The following is a 19997-nucleotide window of genomic DNA, read 5'->3' as shown; positions in this document are numbered from 1 at the left end:
GGGAACATCCTGTTTCGCGATTTCAACTTGTGCCAGAAAACTGTGCCTTGCGTTAGTCTCACGACAGCTAAAGAACGATTTCATTATTGCTTTTATGCTGCTTTTTTTTGCCTCGGTACAAATGAAAACAGATTTCATTGTTGCTTTTTATGTCGTTTTGGCCTCAGGACAATTAAAAACCGATTTTTCCCATCCCAAATGGTGCGAAATTGTAGTGGTGGATGTTACCCAATTTCCAGTGGCACAGCTGCTGAATGCCAGAGTTGTGCGCTCATGCACACTGCAGAGTACTGTTGGTATGAGAACCTCACACCATAGCCGACATATTGCGATTCTTGAGTCTTTTGCAGCCGACCCCATTTACGTATCACCCTTACAGCCCATGTAGTCGGAAAATTTTCGTTAATTTTTTTTTCTTCCCAAAATGTTTTCCCCGTGCAATAATATTCCTTTGAATTTGAAATTATTCTGAGTGGCGGTGCTTTTTTAAACCGTTTTGAAACTTCAATTATAATCAATTTCTATATACACTTGCGTGCAAAACTTAAGGACGAAACTAGCTACCGAGCGTGGTGGCGCAGTGGTAATCTCACTGCGCTCACATTCGAGAGGATGACGGTTCAGACGCGGGTCCGGCCATCCTGATTTGGGTTTCCTGTGATTTCCCTAAATCGTTCGTACAAATGCCGGGATGGTTGCTTTGAAAGGGCACGACTGTCTTCCTTTTCCATCCTTCCCAAATCACTGGGACGGATGATCTCACTGTTTGGTCCCCTCCCCCGAAATAAACATCTTTAATTAGAGACCACTGATGATTCTTTACCTTAATAAAGCGAAACTTCTCTGGTGAAAAAAAAAAACACGTACACTACTGGCCATTAAAATTGCTACACCAAGCAGAAATGCAGATCATAAACGGCTATTCATTGGACAAATATATTATACTAGAACTGACATGTGGTTACATTTTCATGCAATTTGGGTGCATAGATCCTGAGAAATCAGTACCGAGAACAACCACATCTGGCCGTAATGACGGCCTTCATACGCCTGGGCATTGAATCAAACAGAGCTTCGATGGCGTGTACACGTACAGCTGCCCATGTAGCTTCAACACGATACCAGAGTTCATCAAGAGTAGTGACTGGCGTATTGTGACGAGCCAGTTGCTCGGCCACCATTGACCAGACGTTTTCAGTTGGTGAGAGATCTGGAGAATGTGCTGGCCAGGGCAGCAGTCGAACATATTCTGTATCCACAAAGAACCGTACAGGACTTGCAACATGGGGTCATGCATTATCCTGCTGAAGTGTAGTGTTTCGCAGGGATCGAATGAAGGGTGGAGCCATGGGTCGTAACACATCTGAAATGTAACGTCCACTGTTCAAAGTGCCGTCAATGCGAACAAGAGGTGAGCCGAGACGTGTAACCAATGGAACCCCATACCATCACGCCAGTATGGCGATGACGAATAGACGCTTCCAATGTGCGTTCACCGCGATGTCACCAAACACGGATGCGATCATCATGATGCAGTAAACAGTACCTGGATTCATCCGAAAAAAATGACGTTTTGCCATTCGTGCACCCAGGTTCTTCGTTGAGTACACCATCGCAGGCGCTCCTGTCTGTGATGCAGCGTCATGGGTAACCGTAGCCGTGGTCTCCGAGCTGATAGTCCATGCTGGTGCAAACGTCGTCGAACTGTTCGTGCAGATGGTTGTTGTCTTGCAAACGTCCCCGTCTGTTGACTCAGGGATCGAGACGTGGCTGCACGATCTATTGCAGCCATGCGGATAAGATGCCTGTCATCTCAACTGCTAGTGATATGAGGCCATTGGGATCCAGCTTGGTGTTCCGTATTAGCCTCCTGAACCCACCGATTCCATAGTCTGCTAACAGTCATTGGATCTCGACCAACGCGAGCAGCAATGTCGCGATACGATAAACCGCAATCGCGATAGGCTACAATTCGACCTTTAACAAAGTCGGAAACATGATGGTACGCATTTCTGCTCCTTACACGAGGCATCACAACAACGTTTCACCAGGCAACGCCGGTCAACTGCTGTTTGTGTATGAGAAATCGATTGGAAACTTTCCTCATGTCAGCACGTTGTAGCTGTCGCTACCGGCGCCAACCTTGTGTGAATGCTCTGAAAAGCTAATCATTTCGATATCAAAGCATCTTCTTCCTGTCGGTTAAATTTCGCGTGTGTAGCACGTCATCTTCGTGATGTAGCTATTTTAATGGCCAGTAGTGTATAATCAATTTCTATATACACATTGCGTGCAAAACTTATGGACATAGCTACCTAGTGTGGTGGCGTAGTGGTTAGCACACTGCCCTCAAATTCGAGAGGATGACGGTTCAGACTCGCATCCGGCCATCCTGATTTAGGTTTTCCGTGATTTCCCTAAATCGCTTCGTATAAATGCCGGGATGGCTGCTTTGAAAGGGCACGTCTGTCTTGCTTTCTCATCTTTCCCTAATCGCTGGAACGGATGACCTCGCTGTTTGGCGCCCTCTCTCCAAATCAATATCTTTAATTAGAGACCACTGATGATTCTTTGCCTTAATAAAGCGAAACGTCTCTGGTGGAAAAAAAAATCACGTATTTTCTTGTAGTTGCGACGACAGAACTAAAATACGCTCATGAATAGTGGAATAAAAGTTATTATTTATGTAACTTTGCGATAAGAAATACTTCTTTTTCATTGTGTATCTGCTAAACTAATTATGCCATGGTATTCGACATGGGTTCAGTGGTTTTGTCTCGAAGAGCGTTTTTGTCTGGCACGCACACTATTTCTCATCTAGCTGTGCCGCATCTTGTACTGGTTATCGTCACTGTGGTTTCAAACCGCCCCGTTACACGTCAACATTCAGTCATTGTGCGCGCACAGAGCAGCAGCTGGGCCGCCGCCTCGCCCGCTGCTCCTGACAGGCAGCCAGGCAGCCAGGCAGCCCCTCGCGTCTGCCGAGCGGCCGCGCCCCCCTCATCCCCGACTGGGAGGGGCGTAGGCGCGTGCCATCCCGCTCGGTGCTCAGGCGGCTGTGCTGTCGTACTGCACCGCTACAGTAGCACTTACTCGCCTGTCGCACACGACGGTACGGTGCAATAATCAGCAGCCACATGCAGGAAAGAAATTCAGGTTGATATCAAGTTTCAAGTGCTTAGTGCCCTCCTTCAGGGTATCATGACAATCGCGTTATTTGCGAGTGTCAACAATAAGATGTAAGAAGCATATTGTTATGCTGATGTCATACCTTTTTTTGTGCAGCTACCATGAACCACATGATCACAGCAATACGCTGCACGCATCTTGTTGACACTCGCAAATAACGCGATTGTTAGAACCTTCCTAAGAAGGGTACTAAATACCGTGTGACCAAAAAGTCAGGGATTTCGGCGATGATAGAGCGTTCGACATTGGCCGAGACTGAGTATTCTTCCGCCGCGTTTTCGTACGCGTGGGAGACGGGAGAATTGTGGAGAGGGTGGACTTCGCCTTCAGCCATCGAGCGGTACGGGCTTGGCGTCTCGGCCGTCGTCTTCGAAGGGAGCTATACGATCTGTATCGCAGCACTACCAACACGTGTTCCGTGCAGAGTTCTGCGGTTAGAGCTCTTTGTGCGCTCAGAAGCGAGATTTTCACCAATGCTTAACTACTTCCAACAACTTACCTAATATTCTTGATATGGTAGTTATCCTTGCGAGGTGCCGAGTATTTATCAACGTAGCTGCCGGTAACAGGGGCGCGTAATTGCAAATTGTTAATGTGCCATTCTCAGAAGTGTGTGGGTGGACAAAGAAATTCGCATTTTTCTTTTTGTAAATTTTGTCAGTTGTGGGGGATATCAAATTAAAATTCCAATATTACGAGGGCAGTTCAATAAGTAATGCAACACATTTTTTTTTCTCGGTCAATTTTGGTTGAAAAAACCGGAAATTTCTTGTGGAATATTTTCAAACATTCCCGCTTCGTCTCGTATAGTTTCATTGACTTCCGACAGGTGGCAGCGCTGTACGGAGCTGTTAAAATGGCGTCTGTAACGGATGTGCGTTGCAAACAACGGGCAGTGATCGAGTTTCTTTTGGCGGAAAACCAGGGCATCTCAGATATTCATAGGCGCTTGCAGAATGTCTACGGTGATCTGGCAGTGGACAAAAGCACGGTGAGTCGTTGGGCAAAGCGTGTGTCATCATCGCCGCAAGGTCAAGCGAGACTGTCTGATCTCCCGCGTGCGGGCCGGCCGTGCACAGCTGTGACTCCTGCAATGGCGGAGCGTGCGAACACACTCGTTCGAGATGATCGACGGATCACCATCAAACAACTCAGTGCTCAACTTGACATCTCTGTTGGTAGTGCTGTCACAATTGTTCACCAGTTGGGATATTCAAAGGTTTGTTCCCACTGGGTCCCTCGTTGTCTAACCGAACACCATAAAGAGCAAAGGAGAACCATCTGTGCGGAATTGCTTGCTCGTCATGTGGCTGAGGATGACAATTTCTTGTCAAAGATTGTTACAGGCGATGAAACATGGGTTCATCACTTCGAACCTGAAACAAAACGGCAATCAATGGAGTGGCGCCACACCCACTCTCCTACCAAGAAAAAGTTTAAAGCCATACCCTCAGCCGGTAAAGTCATGGTTACAGTCTTCTGGGACGCTGAAGGGGTTATTCTGTTCGATGTCCTTCCCCATGGTCAAACGATCAACTCTGAAGTGTATTGTGCTACTCTTCAGAAATTGAAGAAACGACTTCAGCGTGTTCGTAGGCACAAAAATCTGAACGAACTTCTCCTTCTTCATGACAACGCAAGACCTCACACAAGTCTTCGCACCCGAGAGGAGCTCACAAAACTTCAGTGAACTGATCTTCCTCATGCACCCTACAGCCCCGATCTCGCATCGTCGGATTTCCATATGTTTGGCCCAATGAAGGACGCAATCCGTGGGAGGCACTACGCGGATGATGAAGAAGTTATTGATGCAGTACGACGTTGGCTCCGACATCGACCAGTGGAATGGTACCGTGCAGGCATACAGGCCCTCATTTCAAGGTGGCATAAGGCCGTAGCATTGAATGGAGATTACGTTGAAAAATAGTGTTGTGTAGCTAAAAGATTGGGGAATAACCTGGTGTATTTCAATGCTGAATAAAACGACCCCTATTTCAGAAAAAAAAGTGTTGCATTACTTATTGAACTGCCCTCGTACAATCGAATTATCGACTTCATTGTAGCTAGCATTTACCCTGCCCCAGTAAGCTTTACGTGTACTCTAGTCAATGCACAGCTGTCCCAGACGGGAAGGAAAGAAGGTTTGCGGTCTTCTATGTCAGCGACGGACAAATAAGCTTACACCATAATAGCGGAATCCAGTAGAAGATCCAGTTTTCGTTTTTACAGACACGTCTAGTTACGAGTTAACAGGTGTAGAAACGTAGTTTGTCTGCTAATTTGAGTGAGTGAGCGAGCGCAGGACTACCTTCGTGACGTACGTGCCGCGGCCTGTCTTTCTCGTAGGCTTCATAAAACCGCTATGTCTGCATCTACACACACACTCCGCAAGTCACGGTGCGTGGCGGAGGGTATCCTGCACTACTACTTGTCATTTTCCTTCCTGTTCCACTCGCAAATACAGCGAGGAAAAACGACACTCTGTACGCCTACTTATGCGCCCTAATTTCTCGTATCTTATCTTCGTGGTCCTTGCGCACGGTGTATGTTGGAGGCAGTAGACTCGTTCGGCAGTCAGCTTCAAATGCCGGTTCTCTAAATTTTCTCAATAGTGTTTCTCGAAAAGAACGTCGCCTTCCCTCCAGGGATTCCCATTTAGGTCCCCGATGCATCTCAATAACACCAACATGCTGTCCGAACCTATCGGCAACAACTCTATCAACCCGCCTCTGAATTGCTTCGATGTCTTCCTTCAATCCGACCTGGTACGGATCCCAAACACTAGAGCAGCATTCAATAATAGATCGCAACAGCGTCCTGTATACGGTCTTCTTTACTGGTGAACCACACTTTCCTAAAATTCTCCAAATAAACCGAAGTCGACAATTCGGCTTCCATACCACAGTTCTCGCACTCTCGTTCCACCTCATGTCGCTTTGCAAAGTTACGCCCTGATATTTGAAAGACGTGACTGTGTCAAGCTGGACACAAGTATTACTGTACCCGAACATTACAGGTTTGTTCTTCCTACTCATCCGCATTTCTTACATTTTTCCAGATTTAGAGCTAGCTTCCACTCATCACACCAACTGGAAATTAGGTCTAAGTCGTCTTGTATCTTCGCGCAGTCACTCAACTTCGACACGTTACCGCACACCACGGCATCATCAGCAAACAACCGCAGACTGCTGCCCACCCTGTGCATTAAATGATTCCTGTACATAGAGAACAACAGCGCTCCTGTCACACTTCCCTTGAGCACGCCTGACGATACCCTTGTCTCTGATGAACACTCGCCGCCGAGGAAAACGTACCTGGTTCAATTATTTCAGAAGTCTTCGAGCCGCTCACATACACTATGTGATCAAAAGAATCCGGACACTTGCCTAAAAATGACTTACAAGGGAACCTCCCCATCGCACCCGCCTCAGATTTAGTTATAAGTTGGCACAGAGGATAGGCCATGTAAAACTGAACAAAGATCAATCGAGAAAACAGGAAGGAGTTGTGTGGAACTATGAAAAAATAAGAAAAATATGCAAACTGAGTAGTTCATGTGCAACATAGGCAATGTAAACGCACTAGCGCCGTGGTCCCGTGGTTATCGTGGGCTGCTACGGAGCGAGAGGTCCTTGGTTCAAGACTTCCCTCGGGTAAAAAATTTACTTTATTTATTTTCGCAAAGTTATGATCTGTCCGTTAGTTCATTGACGTCACTGTTCACTGTAATAAGTTTAGTGTCTGTGTTTTGCGACCGCACCGCAAAACCGTGCGATCAATAGACGAAAGGAACGAAAACATTTGATCGCAAGGTCATAGGTCAACCGATTCCTCCACAGAAAAACACGTCTGATATATTCTATACGACACTGGTGACGGCATGTGCGTCACATGACAGGAATTTGTTGTCGACCCACCTAACTTGTACACTTGGCGGATGGGTAAAAAGATTCTTATACCTTGCCCGATTTAGGTTTTTTTGTGGATGTGATAATCACTCCCAAAAAACTGATGAGAACATAATAGTTTGTCACATAAAGTGAAAATAAAAAATTAAACTTTTCACTCGAGGGAAGACTTGAACCAAGGAGTTCCACACAACTTCTTCCTGTTTTCTCGATTGATGTGTGTTCAGTTTTTCAAGCCCTATCCACTGTGCCAACTTATAACTAAATCTGAGTTGGGTGAGATGGGGAGGTTCCCTTGTTAGAAGTTCGTGCCGCCCTCCATCGGTAATGTTGGAATTCAGTATGGTGTTGACCCACCCTTAGCCTTGATGACAGCTTCCACTCTCGCAGGCATACGCTCAGTCAGGCGCTGGAAGGTTTCTTGGGGAATGGCAGCCTATTCTTCACGGAGTGCTGCACTGAGGAGAGGTATCGATGTCGGTCGGTGAGGCCTGGCACGAAGGCGGCGTTCAAAAACATCCCAAAGGTGTTCTATGTGATTCAGGTCAGGACTCTGCGCAGGCCAGTCCATAACAGGGGTGTTACTGTCATGTAACCACTCCGTCACGGGCCGTGCATTACGAACAGGTGCTCGATCGTGTTGAAAGATGCAATCGCCATCCCCAAATTGCTCTCCAACAATGGGAAACAAATGCTTAAAACATCAATGTAGGCCTGTGGCGTGATAGTGCCGCGCAAAACAACAAGGGGTGCAAGTCCCCTCCTTGAAAAGCACGACAACACCATAACACCACTACCTCCAGATTTTACTGTTGGCACTACACACTCTGTCAGATGACGTTCACCGGGCATTCGCCATACCCACATCTTGCCGTCGCATCGCCACATTGTGTACCGTGATTCGTCACTCCGAACAACGTTCTTCCACTGTTTAATCGCCCAATGTTCACGCTTCTTACACCAAGCGAGGAATCGTTTGGCATTTACCGGCGTGATGTGTGGCTTATGAGCAGCCGCTCGACCATGAAATCCAAGTTTTCTCACCTCCCGCCTAACTGTCATAAGAGAATCCTGATGCAGTTTAGAATACCTGTGTGATGGTCTGGATAGATGTCTGTCTATTACACATTACGACCCTCTTCAACTGTCGACGGTCTCTGACAGTCAACAGACGAGGTCGGACTGTACGCTTTTGCGCTATACGTGTCCCTTCACGTTTCCACTTCACTATCACATCGCAAACAGTGGACCTAGGGTCGTTTAGGAGCGTGGAAATTTCGCGTTCAGACGTATGACACAAGTGACAGCCAATCTGCTGACCACGCTCGAAGTCCGTGACTTCCACAGAACGCCCCATTCTGCTCTCTCAGCCTGGCTACTGAGGTCGCTGATGTGGAGTACCTGGCAGTAGGTGGCAGCTCAGTGCACCTAATATGAAAAATGTATGTTTTTGGAGTGTCCGGATACTTTGGATCACATTGTGTATCTGTGAACTTATTCCACATGCTCGTACCTTCGCTAACAACCTGCAATGGGGCACCGTGTCAAATGCTTTCCGGAAATCTAGAAGTATGCAGTCTGCGTGTTGGCCTTCCTCCATGGTTCTCGGTATACAATGTGAGAACAGGGCAAGCTGAGTTTCGCACGAGCGATGCTTTCTAAAACTCTGCGTCTCTCCAAAACACTGGAGGAAGGAGAGCTCTCCCGAGGCCCCACCATAGTCGCCTGCTACTATCATCCTGGGTGCTGCTGAACACAGTGCAGTCTCATTGCTGAACACTCCATGCTTCCCGGTCACGGCACCAGTCCAGACGCGGCCATTTGCGTTGAGGTGCGAATGGTAGCCTGTACGTGGGACTGTATATCGCTACTCCGCCTGTTTCTTGCCTCTGACAAATGGTGTGGGATGACAAAAAATTCGCAAGGAGACCAATAATTCGTCCCAGATGCAAGGCCCATCGTGAAGGATTTATGATGCTCTTGATGCGTAACGCGCCGAGATCCTCCAGTGTGGTGGTCAGACTTGGTCGGCCGAAGTCTTCGCGGCGAGTGCGCCAGACACCGTTCAGACTTCAGTGTAGTCGAACATGGGAACAGCGTCTGTCAAATGGTTCAAACGGCTTTAAGCACTTTGGGACTTAACATCTGAGGTCATCAGTCCCCTAGACTTAGAACTACTTAAACCTAACTAACCTAAGGACGTCACACACATCCATGCCCGAGGCAGGATTCGAACCTGCGACTGTAGCAGCAGCACGGTTCCGGACTGAACCACTGGGCCACAGCAGCCAGCATCAGCGTCTGTCACACCACAATGTGCCACCAGTCTGGATTCGAGTCACTTGCCACGCAGAGACCTACAGTGACTCCAGTTTCAAACTGTATCAGATGCTGATAATGACATCTTACACGAAGACATGGCATCTACGTGTTCCTCACAATCGTGGCTCCCATCTGGTGTTGTTTCCGGCACCTCGTACGAGGCGTATTCCGGAAATAAGGTCCGATCAATTGCGAAATGGAAACCACAGTGAAAATCAAAAGTGTTTTATTTGTAATTGTTAGCCACACCTTCCAGAAACGTCTGTACGTAGTCGCCTCTCAGTCTGAGACATTTGTCGTAGCGTTGTACCAACTTTCCAATACTCCCGTCATAGAAGGCAGCGGCCTGCACTTTTCGCCCATTCTCTACAATGATCTGCAGTTCGTTGTCTGTTCCGAAACATTGACTTCATAGCCAGTGCTTCATCTCAGTAGAGATCAAAATCAGAGGGGGCCAATTACGGGCTGTATAGTTGGTAAACACTTACCAACGCTGCAGGGGCGTCTTCATTGCCCCTGCAGAGTGCGGCCGAGAACTGTCATGAAGAAGGAAATGCATTACAATAATTCAAGAACAGTCTGAATTGCATTTATTATTGTTATAATACCGCCAACCGGTGTCAACCCGACATAGGGGTCAGGAAACTGCCGTTATGTAGACAGGAGTGACACCACCAGCAGTCGACCAATGGTGTAAACGCCCAGAGGATGACCCCTACGTCGGGTTGAAACCGGTTGGCGGTATTATAACAATAATAAATGCGATTAAAATGGTTCAAATGGCTCTGAGAACTATGCGACTTAACTTCTGAGGTCATCAGTCGCCTAGAACTTAGAACTAATTAAACCTAACTAACCTAAGGACATCACACCCATCCATGCCCGAGGCAGGATTCGAACCTGCGACCGTAGCGGTCGCTCGGCTCCAGACTGTAGCGCCCAGAACCGCACGGCCACTTCGGCTAAATGCGATTAAGACTGTTCCTGAATTATTGATTATTCATACTAATCGCTGCTTCTCTCCACAACCATGTTGTCCAAAAAAATGCATTACAGTTATGTTGTGCGGGCTGCATCAAATCAGGCGAAATCTCTCATGGGCACTCATACTTGGTGGGAGATACTGTTTTCTAGGCGTCTTTACATGCTCACTGTGCGGTCAGAACTGAAAAGACAGATGTGACGCTATCAGCAGACATACCAGACACTGCCCAACACACGTATGTAAAGCTTTATCGGATTTTCGTGGTGGTTTCCATTTCGCGACCGATCGGACCTCACTTTCGGAATACGCCTCGTATATCCTATCAGACGTGGAAACGACACTGAACACGATCGACACAAATCCACGCTGGCGGCCGATCAACCTGTCACAAAGATTTTCAGGTGGCTCTGAGCACTATGGGACGTAACATCTGAGGTGATCAGTCCGCTAGAACTTAGAACTACTTAAACGTAACTAACCTAAGGACATCACTTCAAGCAGTGTGGGATCCGTACCAGATGGGATTGATAGAAGAGATAGAGAAGATCCAACGGAGAGTAGCGCGCTTCGTTACAGGATCATTTAGTAATCGCGAAAGCGTTACGGAGATGATAGATAAACCACAGCGGAAGACTCTGCAGGAGAGACGCTCAGTAGCTCGGTACGGGCTTTTGTTGAAGTTTCGAGAACATAACTTCACCGAGGAGTCAAGCAGTATATTGCTCCCTCCTACGTATATCTCGCGAAGAGACCATGAGGATAAAATCAGAGAGATTAGAGCCCACACAGAGGCATACCGACAATACTTCTTTCCACGAACAATACGAGACTGGAATAGAAGGGATAACCGATAGAGGTACTCAAGATACCCTCCGCCGCACACCGTCAGGTGGCTTGCGGTGTATGGATTTACACTCCTGGAAATTGAAATAAGAACACCGTGAATTCATTGTCCCAGGAAGGGGAAACTTTATTGACACATTCCTGGGGTCAGATACATCACATGATCACACTGACAGAACCATGGGCACATAGACACAGGCAACAGAGCATGCACAATGTCGGCACTAGTACAGTGTATATCCACCTTTCGCAGCAAAGCAGGCTGCTATTCTCCCATGGAGATGATCGTAGAGATGCTGGATGTAGTCCTGTGGAACGGCTTGCCATGCCATTTCCACCTGGCGCCTCAGTTGGACCAGCGTTCGTGCTGGACGTGCAGACCGCGTGAGACGACGCTTCATCCAGTCCCAAACATGCTCAATGGGGGACAGATCCGGAGATCTTGCTGGCCAGGGTAGTTGACTTACACCTTCTAGAGCACGTTGGGTGGCATGGGATACATGCGGACGTGCATTGTCCTGTTGGAACAGCAAGTTCCCTTGCCAGTGTAGGAATGGTAGAACGATGGGTTCGATGACGGTTTGGATGTACCGTGCACTATTCAGTGTCCCCTCGACGATCACCAGTGGTGTACGGCCAGTGTAGGAGATCGCTCCCCACACCATGATGCCGGGTGTTGGCCCTGTGTGCCTCGGTCGTATGCAGTCCTGATTGTGACGCTCACCTGCACGGCGCCAAACACGCATACGACCATCATTGGCACCAAGGCAGAAGCGACTCTCATCGCTGAAGACGACACGTCTCCATTCGTCCCTCCATTCACGCCTGTCGCGACACCACTGGAGGCGGGCTGCACGATGTTGGGGCGTGAGCGGAAGACGGCCTAACGGTGTGCGGGACCGTAGCCCAGCTTCATGGAGACGGTTGCGAATGGTGCTCGCCGATACCCCAGGAGCAACAGTGTCCCTAATTTGCTGGGAAGTGGCGGTGCGGTCCCCTACGGCACTGCGTAGGATCCTACGGTCTTGGCGTGCACCCGTGCGTCGCTGCGGTCCGGTCCCAGGTCGACGGGCACGTGCACCTTCCGCCGACCACTGGCGACAACATCGATGTACTGTGGAGACCTCACGCCCCACGTGTTGAGCAATTCGGCGGTACGTCCACCCGGCCTCCCGCATGCCCACTATACGCCCTCGCTCAAAGTCCGTCAACTGCACATACGGTTCACGTCCACGCTGTCGCGGCATGCTACCAGTGTTAAAGACTGCGATGGAGCTCCGTATGCCACGGCAAACTGGCTGACACTGACGGCGGCGGTGCACAAATGCTGCGCAGCTAGCGCCATTCGACGGCCAACACCGCGGTTCCTGGTGTGTCCGCTGTGCCGTGCGTGTGATCATTGCTTGTACAGCCCTCTCGCAGTGTCCGGAGCAAGTATGGTGGGTCTGACACACCGGTGTCAATGTGTTCTTTTTTCCATTTCCAGGAGTGTAGATGGAGATGTAGATCACACACATCCATGCCGGAGGCAAGATTCGAACCTGCGACCGTAGCGGAAGTGCGGTTCCAAACTGAAGCGCCTAGAACCGCTCGGCCACACCGGCCGGCAAAGATTTTCAACTCGAGTCACTTACACACCTGCCAGTGATGTGTTCGTGCACGAAACTACCCTGACTTCCGACAGAGTTTTCTGGGTGCTTTATTTTTTTAATTGTTTTATTATTCTTTTTTCAGGAGGTGTAGGATGTAAGTTCAGCAGGGATGTCCCATAACGAGACGTAAACGTGGCGTAAATATCAGACGAGGACGTAAGCGGCGTTTCCTGCCGCGTGTTCGCGGGCAGAGGCAGCGGGGGAGGGAGGGAGCAGAAAGAAGGCGGTAATCGGCCTAGCGTTCGCGGCCCGGATGATAATTTTCCGAGGCGGCCCGTCCCGCGCTCCCGCCCGGCAATCGAAGCGAGGCGGAGAGCGCGGCAGGCAGTCTTCGCCGCCAATCCGGTTAGCGGCCCGAGGCCGCTGCCCAGCCGTGAAACTGTTTTAATTCCTGCCCAAGTTGCCGCAGCCGCAGCAGACCCGGGCACCGCACCGCGCCGTGTCACAGGCAAACGGAAGGCGCGGCGCTCCTCCATTACGGCGGCTTAGCCGGGCGCCGCCAGCTATTTACTCGTTAAATGGCCCGCCTCCGCTGCCGCCGCCGCCTCCACCACCCACCAGTTTTACTACACGCCTCTCAGCAGCGGGCAACACACGCGCTACTGAGCGAGAGATCACGATTCCTGAGCCAGAGGGGAAACTCCTGCCAAATGCTCCGCTATTTCTTTAAGCGCTGACAAGTTGCCGAATGGAAGTATGCACCTTAAGGTATAGGCAACCCAACTAGCATCACCTGCCCCGTCTGCGGATGGCGTAGTCGAGATGTCTATCTTAAGGGGCACGAAATATTTTCCAGGCCATTTCTATTTTGCACACACTCCAAATGTTGGCATAACATCTTATTTTGTCTAGATCGCTTAGCAACTACGGACATCCACGTTGCCAGTTACAGCACAATGTTACCGTCTTCAGATTATGACGATAATCAATACTATTACAAGATCCGCAGTTTGAATACAATTAACTTCTGCAACGCAATGGAAAGAACAGTCGGTGTTTAGTGCAACTTGCTTCCTGCATATTCCCTCCTCTGGTTTACTATAGATTCCATGTGCCTGTCCACATTTGTGCTGCGAATGCGTAACTTGTGGGGGTCCAGCTGTTCTCTAACCACGTCAAGGCAGAACACACAGTTTCTGCGATTATCCGTCCATCTGGTGTCTTCTGTTGATGTTCCTGCTCAGAAGCAATACTCATGTCATACGTACGTGTTTCTGGATGCGAGGCTGTAAAACTACCGTTAGCTACCATCGACAACTGTAACTAAGCTTAGAATTCGGTAGTTTTCCCAGATCTTTGGCCAGTTAACATCGTAGCCACGTTACCTGTGCGTGAGGTGTGTTGCATACCAATCGGGCGTTACCTCATAACGATCGTATTCTTTGCGTATGCGCTCACTGTCTTACTAAATTCCCCTAAAAACCGAAATTGATAAATCGTCTAGAAACTCTATGAGGCCGGGTAACCTACGGGACTTTTCGCTCTACATATTTATCCTCCCGTCTCTTGTTTAAGAGTACACAGTATTTAGATCGAAACTGAAATTGTCAATGTTTAATTCACGTTTTACGCGAAAATTGTTGATTTGTGGCGTGAACCAGAGGGATGCTGTAGTAGAAATGAAAGAAACAATAGTGATTTATCATGCAAAACAGAAATATACCAAACATCTCTTCAATACTTCTTCGAACTTATATAAAACCTGCTTCTGTTACTCATTAACAACTTCCGCAATTATCAGTAAAAAGAGGAAACTCTTGCCTTTGATCATGATGAAGAACCCTCTATCAAAATAACAAGAATAATTATACATATTTTGTATATTCGTGCACCTAAACCGTAGTTGCGTCAAGAGTAACCACCTTGGTTACAAGAAACAGCAGAAGTTAGGCGATCAACTAATTTTTATTGCCTGTAAAATGCAGTTTGTATTCTGTAACGATATAAAATACATAATGAACTAGCACTGAATGATGTGCGGTTCTTATTACGTGCAAAACAAAAGATGATTATATTTGGTTTGTCAGTGGCTCAGCTGTGTGGTCATCAGCGCCCGTACAAATTCCCAATCTTTTCACTGAGCAGTCTCTCCACTTTCCCGAACGAGGATGAAATGATGAGGACAACACAAAAACACATTCCTCGACCGGAGAAAATCCCAGAAGCGGCCGGGAAGCGATCCCGGGACCGCGTGATCCAGAAGCAGCAACGCTGGCTACCTTTTTCTTCTTTTTTTGTTGATCTCATTTTGTTCTTTATTGTTCGTTGCATTTGTTTGGGGCGAACGTCCCATGACATCCGCTCAGGTTCAGCGTTGACCTGTTCACTCAGTTATTTTTATTACAGAACACGATGAGCTACCTTGCCGGCTAACCACTAGACCACGAGCTGCGGACAACCAGCCCACCCACCAACGAAGCAAACAAAGAAACAGAGACAAGTCGTCACTTTCAAAATGGTTCAAATGGCTCTGAGCACTATGGGACTCAACTGCTGAGGTCATTAGTCCCCTAGAAGTTAGAACTAGTTAAACCTAACTAACCTAAGGACATCACAAACATCCATGCCCGAGGCAGGATTCGAACCTCCGACCGTAGCGGTCTTGCGGTTCCAAGCTGCAGCGCCTTTAACCGCACGGCCACTTCGGCCGGCAGTCGTCACCTCCCAGTTTCTCTGTGACACATTCGTTTATGTTTCTACCCCTACCAATACTACCAGTACTAGCGACAAACCTACCATTTACTACGTCATTTATGTAGCGTACTAAAACTAGGGAACCATAGTTTTTGTGGAGCGCATATCTACTAACAAGTAACCACTAATTTCAAACCACAACTTTCGAAACCCTAAATAAGGACCGACCACCTCGTTTTTTGGTCCCCACCCTCGAATCAGCCCTTCAACCACCAAATAAGCAGTGAAGGTTTAAGTTTTTCATAAGGATGCCATTTGCTTTTCTTCTCACGAACGACACACGCAGCAACAAAAGCGATAAAAATGCTAACGAGCGTTATAATAAAATGACGCTCACAATGCCACACGTAACAAAATCCAGCATGTGACAACCGGAATCTTTGTTCACAAAATACTTTACACGGATTAAGACCACATTCGCCTGTTTACACACACCACTCTGCATTGCTCACAGAGGCACGGTTCAAGCAGACAATGACATAGACGGCGCTTAGCCGGCAGGTCGGTCTTGCGGCTCCGCGCCTACGATTGGCTGCGGTGTCTCTACACCCGCGTCCGCTCACCCGGCCGAGTAACTCGACCGCGCACTGGGCAGACCACGACACTTCGCTCGGCGTGAACCGAAGGCACACGGAACGTTTCCACTGCGTCTCTTAATACCAGTGTACGTAGTTAAAGGGAAACGGTAATGAAACTAGTCTGAATATTGCATACCGCAGCCTACCATTGAGAAAGCCGCTACCGTGATCGTCAATAAAATCTTAATTATATACATTAAAATAACGTTAATAAAAGAAAAAATGTCTGCACCTCACTCCACTTCGTATTTCATACATCAGCTAGCATTTCCCCAAATACAACATTAGATAATTAATCCATGATATATATCCTCCTTTCTCATTTGAGACAATAAGCTAAATTGACACTATTTGCTGATGACACAAGCATCATTATTAATCCACTAAAAGAAACTCCAGTACAAAATGATACAAATAATATCTTTGGAAAAGCTACTGATTGGTTTTCTGCGAATGGGCTTGCTGTGAATTTTGAGAAAGCGCAGTATCGTATACCCAATTTTCTACTGCAAGGAGTACAGTTCCTTCAATAAATATAACACATCAACAGAAGTTGGTGTTAGGGTAGAGCATATTAAGTTTTTGGGTGTACATGTAGATGAGAATCTTAATTCGAAAGTTCATATTTCGTATCTCCTACAGCGACTAGGTTCAGCAACTTATGCAATCACAATAATTGCTAATTTTGAGGATATAGAATTAGCAAGGTAACATACTTTACATACTTTCACTCTCCGATGTCATACGGTATAACATTTTGGGGTAACTTAACGCTTTAAAAGGTTAGGAAATCTTACAGTATCCTCACAGCCAATTTACTCATTAAAGAAATTTGTTCTCCATAATGGCTTCAAATGGCTCTGGGCAGTATGGGACTTAACATCTGAGTTCATCAGTCCCCTAGAACTTAGAACTACTTAAACCTAACTAACCTTAGGACATCACACACACACACATGCCCGAGGCAGGATTCGAACCTGCGACCGAAGAAGCAGTGCGGTTCAGGACTGAAGCGCCTAGAACCGCTCGCCCACAGCGGCCGGCGCTCTCAATAATGTGGACCAGTTTAAAAACAATAGTGACATTCATGATTGTAATGCCACAAGAAAGAAAGATGTACACTATCCTCTACTTAACCCATCTTTGGGATAGAAAGCGGTAAAATATGCTGCAGTAAAACTTTTCGATAAATTGCCAGATTAAATAAAATGTCTGACAGGCAGCAGTAATAGTTTCAAAAATAAACTGATATCATATCTCCTTGACAACTCCTGCTATACCATAGACGAATTCTTGAATAGGAATAAATAAATCTATAAGTTTAATACATGTATTTTGTGCCTTATGCACTAGACACGTTCCGCGTCATAACCGTTTCCGTGAAAATGATCAACGTAACACGTAAAAAACTAACTATAAACTACAGTTATATTGTATTGTACTGTATGTTAACTGGGGGCCCTAGAAACGACGGAGAAGTTCCGTCCCCGCCGAGGCCGCAGTGGTCCACAACCCCACGACTGCTACCGCAGTCCACTTCACCCCTATGCCGTCCCACAGCGAACCCAGGGTTATTGTGCGGTTCGGCCCCCGGTGGACCCCCCCGGGAACGTCTCACACCAGACGAGTGTAACCCCTTTGTTTGCGTGGTAGAGTAATGGTGGTGTACGCGTACGTGAAGAAATTGTTTGCTCCCCAATCGCCGACACAGTATAGCTGAGGCGGAATAAGGGGAACCAGCCCGCATTCGCCGAGGCAGATGGAAAACCGCCTAAAAACCATCCACAGACTGGCCGGCTCACCGGATCTCGATGCAAGTCCGCCGGGCAGATTCGTGCCGGAGGACCAGGCGCTCCTTCCCAATCCGGAAAACCGTGCGTGGACCGCGCGGCTAACTGGGCGGGCATAAACTATGGTTACAAACATACTGAACATTATGAAAACGGTTTAAAATATGTATCGCAGTGTCACATGGTAAAAGAGACTGAAATTAAGTATTCTGTATATAAGGCTAACAGGACAGAGGAGCGCTAGAAGTGGGTGAGAGTGTAAACCCAATGGCATAAGTGCAGCTGGTTGGACAACAGCGCGCTCTTGTTGTTTAACCTTGTTGCCAACTTAGACAATGATAATAATAAGTTACGTAATAGGTTATGGATGTATTTTAATTTAAAATTTAATGGAAGGAACAAGAGTTGAAAATTTGACTTACATATGAAGTGACAGTTTTCCCTTTATACGTTCTGGATGTATGGTTACGTCTGTTAAAATTGTGTTGTCTTGACAGTGGTAATACTTAATTTAATGTGTTGATATGTTACGTTATAATATGTTTCCGAACTTAGGGTAACAGTGGAGATTGAGAGTTGCTTTAAAATGTCATAGACAATTGCATCAGATGAGAAGGTTCGGTAAAACTTCGAGCCAGTCACACCTGATGCAGCGAAAGAAGAAGAAATGCCACATCTTCAGATAGTGCTACATGCTATGTAATGGTATAACAAACAGCTACATAGTGTTCTTTTATTCAGATTAATTCGATGTAGTGTTGTAGAACCTTCGCTTACTTTTCTATGTTTGTATGTTTGTCTCGTTCTCACCCGATTCCGTATCTGTGCTTGTGGCTCAAATGGTTCAAATGGCTCTGAGCACTATGGGACTTAACATCTGAGGTCATCAGTCCCCTAGAACTTAGAACTACTTAAACCTAACTAACCTAAGGACATCACACACATCCATGCCAGAGGCAGGATTCGAACCTGCGACCATAGCGGTCGCGCAGTTCCAGACTGAAGTGCCTAGAACAGCTCGGCCACTCCGGCCGCCTCTATGCTTGTGTCTGTGTCGTTTACTGTGTACTGCTGATCTGTCCGACGTGGAACCTGTCTCTCCTATTTGTTTGCCGCACATAGAGCTCGCGATACTTCGTCTGCGATGTTTTTTTATAGAGTTCCAGACATCTTGTCTGCGTTTTAACTGTCCCGTGTCCTGGTTTCCTAAACTCGGTCTCATGTCTCCTCGGGCATCGCAGATGAGCACTACGTGTTCAGGTGTAACATTCTACATAAATAAATGCAGTAAAATAAACAGTAATCTCCGAAAGTGGGATGCGATCCTAATCCTGCCTCGTGCGGTTGTTGATTCAGTCCGAGTTGTACGCCACCGAACTACGCAGCCATTACACTGGAAACTGTCTCGCCGCGTGCCTCGGGGCTCCCGCGGTTTTGCGCCGAGCCAGGCTTCCGGTCGCGACCAGAGCACTCACCACCCACGCACTCTCGGCGGGGCGTGGCGTGCGGCGCAAGCTACGCGATCTACATCTACATCTACATGATTACTCTGCAATTCACATTTAAGTGCTTGGCAGAGAGTTCATCGAACCACAATCATACTATCTCCCTACCATTCCACTCCCGAACAGCGCGCGGGAAAAACGAACACCTAAACCTTTCTGATCGAGCTCTGATTTCTCTTATTTTATTTTTATGATCATTCCTACCTATGTAGGTTGGGCTCAACGAAATATTTTCGCATTCAGAAGAGAAAGTTGGTGACTGAAACTTCGTAAATACTGTAGATCTCACCGCGCCGAAAAACGTCTTTGCTTTAATGACTTCCATCCCAACTCGCGTATCATATCTGCCATACTGTCTCCCCTATTACGTGATAATACAAAAAGAGCTGCCCTTTTTTGCACCCTTTCGATGTCCTCCGTCAATCCCACCTGGTAAGGATCCCACACCGCGCAGCAATATTCCAACAGAGGACGAACGAGTGTAGTGTAAGCTGTCTCTTTAGTGGACTTGTTGCATCTTCTAAGTGTCCT

At 47.4% G+C, this 19997-nt stretch overlaps 1 protein-coding gene across 1 annotated transcript in view; it reads left to right on the top strand.

Annotated features, from left to right (window-relative positions):
* LOC124778088 (protein dissatisfaction) overlaps positions 1-19997 on the top strand; it is a 63063-nt gene that overhangs the window by 7986 nt on the left and 35080 nt on the right. The window contains exon 2 of the mRNA XM_047253620.1: positions 12982-12993. Within this exon, the coding sequence (XP_047109576.1) occupies positions 12982-12993 (12 nt within the window). The remainder of the gene's footprint in view (positions 1-12981; positions 12994-19997) is intronic.

Source organism: Schistocerca piceifrons, chromosome 1, assembly GCF_021461385.2.
Source record: "Schistocerca piceifrons isolate TAMUIC-IGC-003096 chromosome 1, iqSchPice1.1, whole genome shotgun sequence".
NCBI lineage: Eukaryota > Metazoa > Arthropoda > Insecta > Orthoptera > Acrididae > Schistocerca > Schistocerca piceifrons.
Note: the sequence above shows the minus strand (reverse complement) of the source record. Positions and strands in the feature narration are given on the sequence as shown.